Here is a 13,342-nt window from a genome sequence, read left to right on the forward strand (position 1 = left end):
TTAGGATTTAACCATCATGTCAACTCCGAGGCATCTATGTGTTAGTCTTTTTTGTTTGTTTGTTTTTTATCGGAGTTGATTTACAACGTTGTGTTAGTTCTCCTGTACAGCAAAGTGAATCGGTTATACGTACACATATATCCACTCTTTTTTAGATTCTTTTCCCATATAGGCCATTACAGAGTATTGAGAAGAGTTCCCTGTACTATAGAGTAGGGCATTATTAGTTACCTATTTTATCTATAGCAGTGTGTATATGTCAATCCCAATCTCCCAATGTATCCCTCCCCCCACCATGTGTTAGCCTTTGAATATAAATCCAACAACTGGCCTTCCAGACTGCCAAGGGATGAAGAGAGCATTCTTAATGGCGACTCTAAAACCAATTATGGCTCAGAATGAATGAAAAGGACCACAAGACAGGTTTCTGTTTAAGAGTTTATTCTGAGTTTTCATTTTTGGATAACCAAGCAGCTCTTTAAGGAGAATGCACAGAAGAATCATTCTGGCACTTTTGGATAGTACATAAGATTTGTTTAATAGTCACATTCAGTCTTCTTGCTCAGCCCATACTCTGTGTTTGGTAAGCAAGCTCAGCCCATAGGATTCCAGAGTTAATACGTAACCATATATACAAACAGCCAATAAAACCATAATGGTGCCTAGTGGCCAAAAGGATGGCGGAGGGAAGGGGATCGCTAAAGTGTCCTCTAGGCTAGCTTAGCTAAACAGAATCCACGTCACACGTGAGAACGACAGAATACACTGAGCTGAAATGAGAATTCGGAGCACGAATGGGCACTTGGCGGCATGCAGTTGAAAGAAAAGGGGGATCGTTTCATAACTTTATAAAATCCAGGCAGTTCAATGAAAGAAGTTAAGAAAAACAAACGAAAAAAAAAGCCAAGTAAGGGACTGTCTGTTGTCACTGTAAAAAAGGCACTTGGAGTTAATGGGACCAGAAGTGAAGGACTGGCAGCTGATAAAAACTTCAGTACGATTTCATTAAGAGGCTTGGATGTTCAGAGGTGACACTCAGAAGTTCCTGAAAGGAGATACCGAAATAAACCACAGGCGAAAACGAAGGAATAGATTCCTTACAACCAAATTGTGTGTGTGTGTGTGTGTCTGTGTGTGTGTGTGTGTGTGTTTAACAAAAGCAAATCGGAAACGAAACCTAGCCAAAGCAACAATCTAAGCAAAGTAAGACCACGAAGCAGCGATGCATAGTTTTCCTTTGAGATAATGCATACCTCCAGACACTAAGTGCCAAGCTAATTTCTCAATAATAACTTCACAGGAGCATTATTGTGATAGAATTGATTCAAGCAATGCAAAAAGAGTTTCATCTGTTCCCAGAATCTGCGGGAGCACTGAGGTTATCATCAGAACTCAGCGACATCACGTGTGGTTTTTTGGTGTCCTCGGGGGTGGACACATCAAGTACGGGGAACGACGCGGACATTCTGACACTCCGTTCGGCCATCTCCCTGGAGGCGACGCATTCTTTCTTCTGAGTAAGAACTTTACTTGCAAACACTTTGACAGCAAACGGTAATTGCAGAAAAAAGTCCACTTCCCACTGTGGACGTGGTTCCACTTCCTCCGCAAACAGGTCAGCGCTTCCGTAAGAAAGAATTTTTGGCAACTGGATTCTAGTCCCCCTGTTGGGCGGCTCGGGGCCGCTCATTTGATGTTGAACGCCATCAGGGGTCGCTCCTCCCGTTTCTGCCACGGGCTCTTCTTGCCTTCGCCCTGGTCGTCGTCGTCGTCTTCGTCGTCCTCGTCCTCCTGAGCGGATCGCCTCTTGTCGGGACTGGCCGATGGCGCCGGGGGGACGTCCGAGGTTCGTTTCGTCGTCTCCTCCTGCAGGCTGGGCAGCTGGCCGCCGCTTCTCCGGCTGGAGCCGTCCAGCAGGCACCGCAGAGCACTGTCCTCGGGCGTCCCGACCGCGGTGCCGCCCTCGCTGCCGCTCTGGTCCATGTCGTCCAGGTACACGAGCTGCGTGTAGGCCGAGCTGTCCGCGGCCCGCGGCTCTTTCTGCGCATGCTCCTGGACCGGTGGGCGGTTCTGCGGCAGAGACAAGGGGTCTCCTCTTCCCTTTCGGGCAGATTTGGGTTCATTCATATCCACGCCAGAATCCAAACTGGCATCATTGCTTCCGTTCCTCCCAGCTCTTTGGAGATCAATGTAGGAATGTCTGACGTGTGCATTGGACCGGCCGTCCAGGGACACGAACCAGGCCCGAGGGTGGGGAAGGGGCTTCCCACCCCCAAGTTCCAACAGCGCCTTTTCGGTCAGTAGCTGGACCTCGCTGTTCATCTGAGCCAAGGCTGCGTCGTTCAGGGATGCCGGGATGGAGAGGGACTCGGACATGGATGCATTCTGTGGGGTCCACTCCCGGGTGCCCGCGTCCTGTAGGTGCTGCTGCGAGATAGCCTGGCAAGATAAGGGCTGGGCCTGGATCTGTGAGGAGGCGTGTGGGAAGATCCCCGCGTGAGGGCTGGAGAGCTCGGCCTGCAGTCTTTCGATCTCGAGCTGCTGGTCGGCTGGGACGACCAGGGGCTGGCCCACATACGAATGGTCCCCTGGGAGTTTCATGTAATGAGCCGGGATGACCAAGGCGGGTAATACTTTCCTGTAAACGCTGTCATTGACCTGGTCCACGGAACTGCAGCAGATCAGCTGGCCGGGCCGCGGGAAAGAGGTAGGTCTCTCCAGGTGGTCTACTGATCGCGACATCATACATTCAGTAGGTCTGCGTTCCATCAGCTGGTCTTTCTCCGGAGATGAAGGCGTGGGGTACATGTGTTCCTGAATGGTGAGCTTACTTCCTGTGGAAATGTGGGTCACGGAGGCCTGCCCGTCTCTGTCTTGCTTTTCAAATAAAGGCTGCGAGAGCATGGCATTGTAATTCCTCCTGTAGTCACTGTTGCCGGGGGACTCATAGCCTTCCCTTTCCACAGACTTCCTGGCCTTTAAGGGGAACATCTCCACCGACTTACAGTAGTCTTTTCCCAACGTCCCACTCGGTGTCAGGTTGTCAAAGGAGATTTGGCTTTTATCCTCCTCCTTGTGAGACAGGAGTTCCTCCCGAGAGCTGAACTCCTGCGAGGTGCTGTAGGAGAGCTTCAGCATGGGCGTGTGCATGTCCACCTCCCCGCTGGAAGACATCATCTCTAAATGGACTCCGCTCATCAGCTCCTTTGAGCCCGGGGCGTCGGGGGGGCGGCCCTGGCTGGTGACGGAGAGCGGGCCAGGGAATTCTGATTCCCGCCGAGAAAACAGCAGGTTGATGTGTGACATGGAAGTTGACTGATCCCTTTTGGTACTCTCCAGGGTGGCAGGAAGTTGCAGTTTTCTATGGTGCTGGCGGGGTTTCAAGCACTTCCGCCTGCGATCAAAGATACAAACCCCAAGATTAAAGATTCTCAGAACAGTGAAGGTTCAAGTCGAAACCTAATTCTCAATTCCCACAGGAAGAAACAAGACAACACAATGAATTGGCAGCCAGAAGCCTTCTCACCCCGCACCCTCAGCCCTAGTTTGATTCTGAGGGTCGCAGATTTTACCCCAAGTACATCCAAGTTATCCATTCAAAAGCAGAGTCGACGATAAACCTTCTTGCAAGTCGATCAGATGAGGCATCAAAATAAGAACAGTTCTGCTGTGTCCTTGAGAATATCATCTCTTCATTACCATGTAGGACTATTCTGAACGAATCATGACAACTTATTTTTTTGTGACCGCCCTTCTAAGAAACATTTTACAGTGTGCCTCCCATTGTTTGCAACTTACGTGACAGATGTTCAGTTCTTAGGTACTTTTTCATGAGAAAAAAAGGACCTCGACTCAGAAAGGGACCTCGATATCAATGCTTGCGCAAGAAATTCCAAATTAAAAAAGACAGTGCCTCAATGGTAAAACTTTACCTGCAATAATATAAAAGGAGACACAGCAAAACCAAAAGAATGAAAGCCATTCCTCCCAAGATGGCCAAAAGAAACACCGTGTGATACGTGGCGATGTCCTGTGTGACAACGGGACCTAAAAAGTCAGAAAAGGGCATTTGAGATTTGTGAAAACCTTTCAATAAAAAGAGGGGAGATGAACTGAGAGCGTGATGTTTTCCTTGCTCTTATTGGCTGGGGTGTGGAGCGGCGGCCGGATGCAGACACCCTTTAGATGGTGTGCCTGCAGCATCACCGTCACTTCCCTCAGTGAAAAGGGATTAACCCAACCATCACTAGAGCACTCTGAGTACTCAAATTCTGTGTGCAGTGTCCAGGGTCCTTCCTTAGCATTGGGTACCATTTTCATCATTCTAAATATGTGATCTTTTAATAAAAGAAAACTAGATGCACGATCATATAATGAGGGGGACTCATCCATTCAGAGACATGGCCTGAAGACCTGGGGATTTTATGATACTGCAGAAGAAAAAAAAAAAAGTCATGAAATTTGATTCTCACTTTCCCTGGGCAATGATTACTGTGTAATCATTGGCCTAAACCCTTGGCCTAAATGAATCAGTTGAAATGTATGAAATAAATTTCTATGACTTAAAAAAAATAATCCACAGCTTATTACAGGGGTATCAAGGGTTTCTAAAATGCCTCCTGTTTTTAAAAAATAACATCTTTCTCTCTAGTATCTGTTCAAAATGGCTAACCTGATGTGGCAACAGACCTTTCCAGAACTTACAGACAAGGTGATCAGAGGTAAACATATTTTCTTTTTAATCTACATTAAAATCCATTAGAATCCATTAAATTAAATTGGGATTTAATTTACATTAGAATCCCAAGAGGTAGTTTAACTTACTCCTTATGTTCAATAGTAGTAAGAATCTATCTTAATGTTGCTAACAATGGATTGACAGCAATAACGAAAACTTCCCCAAATTACAATATTGGGGCACCTATTGGTGTCCAGGTATCTTGGCAGTGCTCCAAAAGATGGGAAGGAAGGAATGTGGTTAGATCGTACATTATGTCAGAGGAGCAAGGTTATGATTACTAAACACCATAAACACCCATTTCTTAATTGATTTTTTATATTCGAAGGGACAGATTTCTTCAAAAATCTCTTAAAAGCTAGATAAATCCAAGGAGACTTTTGGATTTTTGAAAATAGTGACATTACTTAAGTTCAAAAGATGACATCATTCTCTCCCAATTACAAATCATTTCAACGGGGTGAGGGTGAATATTTACAAAAGTTGGAAAAATTACTGACAACTATCTACCGCCTTAATTGTTCAGAGAAACTTTTTTTTTTTGGAAAAATTACTGACAACTACCTACCGCCTTAATTGTTCAGAGAAACTTTTTTTTGTGGGGGGGGAAATTACTGACAACTATCTACCGCCTGAATTGTTCAGAGAAACTTTTTTTTTTCTTTTTTTTGACACAGAGACAACCCCACAGACATATGTAATGCCTTGGCAGGGGTCACCAAGAAATCTGGGGTACACATAAAAATCATTTCCAAATAACTGAAGCTTGGTCCTTTTAAGTACTTAAAATGCTATTATTTTAACTTCTGCCAGTGGAAATCTTGACAAACTTCACAGTCATACTTCATTTCCTTCTTAACCAGAGAATGAAAGAGAAAACTCTATTTTCTTGTTGGTTTTGGGCTCACAAAAGCACAGCATCACTGTAATTTGTTTTAATATAAGTGACGGCTGTGTGGTTACCAATATACACATTTCTACGTTAAATGCCGTCAGGGCTGTACTATGTGTGCTTTTTATGGCTTTTTGTCTCTTCCTTCACTGCTCTCAGGAAGCTTGGGTCGACCTACATCTAGCAGTTCTTCTTCCCCTCTTTACAAAAGTATCTATTAATCTGTCGCATGATAGGAACACCGATCGCCATGGTTCTTTGAAATAGATCTAAAATAAAAGTTAACTTTAATGCACGGCTTTGTGGTCTCTACTTTGGTACTTAAGGACTTTTTTTTCTTTCTTACCTTACTTATAATCATATTCTAGATATTTCAGATTTGGAGACTGAGGCATTTCTGTAGGTGGTTCATGCCTACGTGGCTACAAGAACCATACAGTAAAGGGAAACGCATAGTTTTATAACCCAGATGTGAAGTGTACATTTTCCCAGGACTGGACTATCAAGTAAATGTAACTGACTTTTCAACACCCATCTAGGGTTGGCCTCCATCAAATTAGTTACTTTGGGAGTCTAAGTGTTCATCCCAGTGATGATTCCATTGGTAAAGTATTTTGGACTCCCATTTTGAAACTGCCTTCATGGTTAATTGACGAGACAACTTTTAATCACAGCACATGTTGACCTAGCTCAATTACCTACTTTATTCACCAGCCTTGGAGGTGGGTGACTTTTAGATGTGTCTAAGAAAAATCAAAGGGACCCTCTGGGCAAAAAGATTGGCCACCTATGAAGAGTTTCTCTAATGATGACAGTCCAGGGGAAAAAGGTTCTAAAGGCATTTTGAGTCCTGGAAGCCATCCACTGGAAAGACTTCTCCTAAGGTGACTATTTTGAAAAAAGCAATTCTAGAATACTCCTAGGGATAAATCAGCATGGTTCGGTTAAAAAAAACCCCAAACTTTTAGTCAAAATATTTGTGAAATTAAACTTCAGTGAAAAACATGAGTTAATTCATGTATCCTACGTGGAGATGAATATTCTTTTAGATATAAAACAGGCTTCCTTTTAAGCCTTTCAGAAATGCCCGATCAAGGGTTTTGCCCCAAGAAGCCTCCAATGGTGACTTTCTGCTGGTCCCTCTAGTGATTGCCTTATACTACGTGTTCTCTTGCACCAGGCCACAGCTGTTTCAGAAATTAGGGAGGAGGTCTGACCCGCCTCTGTGGGCTTTAGATTAAGAATTCCCTACGGCAGCTGTCTGAGCAAAACAGAGATTCGAGACAAGGCTATTTTCTATGCATGATTCTTATCCTGGATGGGAGAGTTCCAACCAGAACTCCCCCAACCCCCAGGAAAAACCTTTGACTCCTCATTTGCTTTTTCACACTTTCAACCATACTTAAGGAAGATCTGATCTCCCTGCTGACATCGCTTTCAAAAGCACACTTAGCCTGAACCCTCAAAGGAATCGGTTCCCATCACTGCAGATTTCGGGGGTCCTGTTACCTGGGTTGGGAGGAGACATGGCTGCCACCCAGTACCCCAACTGAGGGGCGATGTATGTCCACGTCAGCTGGCTGCCTTCCTGGTGCACGAGGCCGAGACCACTCTTCAGCCACGTTCCTGTGGGATGCAGAAAAAAACTTCAGCCACGTGCACGCTAAACTCCTATTTAAGGCTTAAGCTCATTGTACAAGTCACCTTCGGTGTCGTGTTTAGAACCCATCAGAGAGCCAAAAGGGTCCAGCTCTCACGGAGGGACTGCATTTCGCTTTCAGGAAAGAGTCGAACTTGTTTTTCTTCCTGATTAAATGACTTTCAGCCACTTTATCACACGTTCCTGCTTCCAAATGCAGATACTTTTAGCAGAAGCTTTTGGAGTTTACTCCTCCACCATCATGTCCCATCTCCTCCGGAAGCCTTAGGGGTTTAGAAGCAGAATAAAGGTAGCACGAAAAGGGCTGGTGGGACGAGAAAGAAGAGGGGAAACTCCAGCTCTGTTTATAGTCTTCATCCTCAAGCAAATAAACGGATTTCCTCTCTGGAATCGCAGACTGGTGACATCAGAGTTGCTTGGGGAAGTTTTTTTTTTTTTTTTTTTAACATCTTTATTGGAGTATAATTGCTTTACAATGGTGTGTTAGTTTCTGCCTTATAACAAAGTGAATCAGCTGTACGTATACATATATCCCCATATCCCTCCCTCTTGCGTCTCCCTCCCACCCTCCTTATCCCACCCCTCTAGGTGGACACAAAGCACCGAGCTGATCTCCCTGTGCTATGCGGCTGCTTCCCACTACCTATTTTACGTTTGGTAGTGTATGTATGTCCATGCCACTCTCTCACTTCGTCCCAGCTTACCCTTCCCCTTCCCCGTGGCCTCAAGTCCATTCTCTACGTCTGCGTCTTTATTCCTGTCCTGCCCCTAGGTACTTCAGAACCTTTTTTAGATTCCATATATGCTTCGGGAAGTTTAAAAAAAGTATATCGATTCCTTGGTCCTATCTTTGCAAATTCCAACCCATAAGACTGGCTTAGGCGAGTATTTTAAGAAGCTTCTAGTTGGTTCTGATGCTGGGAGACATGGAGTACGTCCAGGTCAGGGCTGTCTTCAGTCACTACTGTGAGATACTAGTTAGGGCTGTCTTCAGTCACTACTGTAACTAGTATCTCACAGTAGTGAGCACCTCTGTGTGCTGGCCCGTCGCAGCAATGTGCTTCCTATACAAGCTATCTACGGTTCTCACAGCGACCCTACAGAGGAGGACTTATTTTCCCCTTTTAGACACTGGACACTGGTGAGACACGGAACTCTTCCGAGGCCTCCCAGGGGTAGAGGGCAGAGCAGGGGCAGACTAGGTCTCTCTGTGTGTCTGGCCTCAAGGCCGGTGCTATTTCTTCCACTCTGCCCTGCCGCATCTCCTACGAAACCTGCCAGCGTTTGAGAACTTTTTTACTTTGTAAGGTTTCCAGGAGCCGGTCGCCCAAGGCTGCCTGGCTGTCACCTGTCTCACCTGCAGAGAACCTTGCTTTGAGAGCCGGGGAGCAAGGGAGATTGCTGGCTAGGTCCCCACCAGCCCGGAGACACGGGTCTCTCACACGGGGTTCCTCCTATGATCACCCACCCCCTGAAATGGCTGCATGTGGAATCCTGTCCCCTCCGGGACTAAATGCGCCAGCTGTGCACCAAATATTCCACCTTCCAGTCTCCAAATCCCTGCCTTTCCTAGGTATACACATCACCGACGTGGCAAGAGCAGTTTTCTTTCCCTCCTGAGAAAAGAAGCAACCCCTGGCAGACTTCCTAGGGCCTATCAGTTGCCATAGCAACATTCAGATGTACGGGGTGGAAAGGTGCCCCAGCAACGCCTCCCACAGCCCTCCTCCCCTCCCCCTCCATCTCCTCCCCCTCTTCCTCCTCCATCTCCTCCCCTCCCCCTCCTCCCCCTCCTCATCCTCGAAGACAGAAGGTGAACAAAGAAGGAAGATGGGAAGAGGCCAGGCGTCAGCGGGTGCCCTGCGTAGTCTGACTGCCCCCTGCAACAGGCTGAATCATGGCCCCAGAGGATTTCAAGTCAAGTGAGACGAGAATATACGCTGGAAGGTTTCCAAAGTGAGGATGAGGATGCTCACTTCAGATTCACGTGCTGAAGAGCATCAACCCAGAGGTGGTCCAGCCACTCCGAGCATCACTCACTCCACAGGGCTGCTGAGAACATGGAAACAGGGAGCATGTGACACAGGCGGCTAACGTGGTTCTGCGTCGGGTCAGAAAGCTCGCCTGAAGGCAGCGAACGGATGGTTTGCCACCACTTCCGGTTTTCCCCTCGGGGACCCCATGCTGTTTAGCTCATGACTTACACACCCGACCCCACTCCCACACGCGCTCCCACAGGAGTGGCCCTGCCAGGATCTCCTATCAGCCAGGAAGCCGCCTGCACTCTTTGGTTTGCAGTTTCCCTCTTGAGTCACTGCTCTTCAAGTGGAGCAGATTAGGTTAGGCTAAAGGCGACCAGAGGAAAACAGCTGGAAGCTCAGAGCCCTGAGCGCTCACTCAAGGGCGAGCCACCTACCTGGATGGCTAAGTCGCCTTGGCTTTCTACGACACAGCCAACTGGAAACGGGCTTTTTTTTTTTTAAAAACCTGTACGCGGGCCTCTCACTGTTGTGGCCTCTCCCGTTGCGGAACACAGGCTCCGGACGCGCAGGCTCAGCGGCCATGGCTCACGGGCCCAGCCGCTCTGCGGCACGTGGGATCTTCCCGGACCGGGGCACGAACCCGGGTCCCCTGCATCGGCAGGCGGACTCTCAACCACTGCGCCACCAGGGAAGCCCTGGAAAGGGACTTTTAAAACACCTCCCAGTTACACTGGGAACAAGCCTAAAGGGTGGACGGACACACACACCCCGCCCCCAGCTAACAGGCCCGCAAGTCCAGCCTGTGATGCTTGTGGGAGCCAGAAGAGCCAGGGAAAGGCGCAGTACAAGCTGCTTTGGGAGCTCAGTAAGAACGAGTGCCTCTTGCGGTGGGCAGAGAAGGCTGGGACGAGCTGGGCTCCGGTGAACAGGCAGGACTGTCACCGGGGTGGAGGGTGGCCAGGAGCAGAGAGAAAAAAGAGGGAATAGCATGCACAGAGGCATGGTAAGTTACTGGCCCGGGGAACGGGAGGGACAGAGACTGGGGACGTCTGGGCAGGGCTTCCGGCGCCATTAGCAATGGAAGGCCACCCGCCCCCACCCCCAGTTCTTCCCAGGTTGGTCCTCACAACACACACTTTTACCAGAGGCTGTGACTTTGCCCTCAACTGTTATTCCAACCTCACATGCTTTTCCTCTCTTCCAAAAATCTACCCACCCTTCAAGATTCAAGTCACATCCTGTGTCCATCCTGAGTCCCTCCTGCGCGCAGGGACCTTCCAGGTCTCGGCGACCCCAGGGCACGTGTCACTACATCACCCGTTTTCCAAAGCATACCTCGCCGAAGTTGCTAACCCTCATCCTATGTTCCCTTTGTCTTCTCAACACCCAGACACATCCGTGGCGTGGGAACGTGACAGTACTTGAGGGTGAAAGCCAGACGTGCAAACTCCCCATTTCCCCTCGAATAATATCAGATGACCTCCTGTGCAAAGGTGGGTGTGGCTGGCAGGAAATGCAGTTAAGCTTGGGATTCTACTCTTTCAGACCAGAGGGAACAAAGCCAGCTGGGAAAGAGGCATCTATTTCAGCCTAAGTTTTCTGTGAAACATACATGTGTACAATGAATAAAGGGCAGCGCTGTCTTGGGATTCGGCAATCACGTTGTTATTGGCAAAAGCCATTTCCAAGCTTTCTGTGTAGGAAATTAGCTACAGGGAACACAAGAATTAATGAATTGTGTACTAGAAACATATGCTTCTCATTTCTGAAATCCTGATGCTGTGGTGTGAGGCTGTTTTCCCACCTGAGGAACCTCCGCACTCGTAAGAGATTCTTGTGCTCATGGCTGGAGAGCCAGCGCCGGGAATGGTCACTGGTGACCGGACAGCCGGACAAACAGACCTCTGGAGAGTCTCTTTTGTTGAGCAGGTTATATGACCGCCAGACCCGCGGACAGGGTACCAGGAGCGGGTCCCTTCCATCTCTGTGGGAAGACCCGGGTTGCTCCTGCTTAGAAAATTCCAAGTGCAAGGCCACTGGCTTGTTCCCCTCCCTCCCGGGTGGGGCCAGCCTCTGAACACCCCTTGGTCATCACAGCTGCTGGTAGGGCTGCCAGGGTCAATAAGCTTGTCTCCTCTGTGGTCCGGACATTAGGGCAGCTGCTGAGGTCATAACAGCATAACGGGGCTTCCTGCCGACTCCCCGGGGCTCTTCGCAAGCGGGCCGTCCAGGCAGGTCTCAAGGTGGGTCACCTGGTGAAGGTGTGCAGGTAGGAGGAGGGTGCCATGCTTCCTTGTGCTCCACAACGCCAGCCCAGCCAGGCTGCCACCTTCATTAACGGCGGCCACTGCCCAGGGAGGGTGGCTGGCTGTAAAGCGGGTGTGCCAGGAGCAGGCGGGCTGGCGGCCGTGTGCGTCTCTGTGCTGATGGAGCCCCGTGCTGCGTCCATTACTGGGACTCTTATGTGTGAAGGTAGGAGAGCGATCCCTCTAGCATCACCGAGGGATGAATTCCGCAGTACTGAAATTTCTAGATCATCAGCTTTCAAAGCATTTGAACTCTTTCTCTTTAATGGAACCTTTATATTAAGAAATTAATATATAAAACAGATAAAAGACAAGCTTCTCGGGACTTCCCTGGTGGTGCAGTGGTTGGGAATCCGCCTGCCAATGCAGGGGACAGGGGTTCGAGCCCTGGTCCAGGAAGATCCCACATGCTACGGAGCAACTAAGCCCGTGAGCCACAACTACTGAGCCTGCGCTCTAGAGCCCATGCTCCGCAACAAGAGAGGCCACCGCAATGAGAAGCCCGCGCACCGCAACGAGGAGTCCCCTGCTGGCTGCAACTAGAGAAAGCCCGCACGCAGCAATGAAGACCCAATACAGCCAAAAATAAACAAAGAAATTTATTTTTTAAAAAATTAAAAAAAAAAAAGACAAGCTTCTCTGCAAACAAGTGACGAGAACCGCCCCCCCCGGCGCAACCCCCAAGACATCTGCTGAACACGGTTTGGAAGCTATTCTACAGAACTTGGGTCTTATTTGCCAAAGTTTGAAAAGGCAATTTTCTGTAATTCTAAAAAGTATCATTTACTCCTGCCTTATAAAGTTGAATATAATCTTGATGTTTTTCATGATAATACAGGGTCATGATTGTGATCAACTGATGCTGGTCCTAAAATACTGATGTGCTTAGGTCCCTACTGAGGAACGAAGTTGTTTGCTCTTATGCTAAATACTCCCACCCACAAATGTGTTTTCCTCGCTCCTCCCCCCTCCCCTCCCCTCCCCTCCCCCACCCTTCCTACACACTGTTATCAGCGGTTCTGTTATCAGCTCTGCTTCCTCACCACCAATGACCCCCAACTCCCCACCAGGGGCACCTACTACTGGGGACTAGATAACCCACCTGCAAAGACTGCATCTAGAATAAACTCCACAGGCAGCCACATGAGAGACAAATCCAGACGTGGAACAGAGATATGCTAAATCCAAGTTTCTTCAACACACATCCTCAGATAGGTTTTATTTTTTTCTTTTTTTTTTTTTTTTTGCGGTACGCGGGCCTCTCTTGTGGCCTCTCCCGTTGCGGAGCACAGGCTCAGCGACCATGGCTCACGGGCCCAGCCGCTCCACGGCATGTGGGATCTTCCCGGACCAGGGCACGAACCTGTGTCCCCTGCATCGTCAGGCGGACTCTCAACCACTGTGCCACCAGGGAAGCCCTTAACTGGTTTTTGATACCCTCATTTTAATATTTCTCCAGGATTATTTGTTTTCTTATTCTTTTTGAGAAGTCCTCCTCAGATAGGTTTTTGTCTGAATTCTTATTTTCTAGAGTGAAACCCTGCACAATGGAAAGATTTTTCAAGGAGAAATACTTTGTTGAAAAACCGTCCTCATCTTTTTTTTTTTAATTATTATTTTTTTAAAGATTTGTTTATTACTCATTTATTTTATTTTTGGCTGTCTTGGGTCTTAGTTGCAGCACGCGAGATCTTTGTTGAGGCATGCAGGATCTTTTGCTGCGGCGCAGGATTCTCTGTAGTTGTGGCGTACAGGTTTTCTCTT

The 13,342-nt window shown here is 48.1% G+C and overlaps 1 protein-coding gene across 1 annotated transcript in view; it reads right to left on the reverse strand.

The window, feature by feature from the left end:
* Positions 1-449: 449 nt before the first annotated feature.
* FAM171A1 (family with sequence similarity 171 member A1) overlaps positions 450-13,342 on the reverse strand; it is a 125,254-nt gene continuing 112,361 nt past the window's right edge. The window contains exons 6-8 of the mRNA XM_082649133.1: positions 7,140-7,256; positions 3,933-4,047; positions 450-3,394 (exon numbers count right to left, since the gene is read on the reverse strand). Coding sequence (XP_082505259.1) covers positions 1,687-3,394; positions 3,933-4,047; positions 7,140-7,256 — 1,940 coding nt within the window. The 3' untranslated portion in view covers positions 450-1,686. The remainder of the gene's footprint in view (positions 3,395-3,932; positions 4,048-7,139; positions 7,257-13,342) is intronic.

This window comes from Grampus griseus (assembly GCF_964374135.1).
Source record: "Grampus griseus genome assembly, chromosome: 2".
Lineage (NCBI taxonomy): Eukaryota > Metazoa > Chordata > Mammalia > Artiodactyla > Delphinidae > Grampus > Grampus griseus.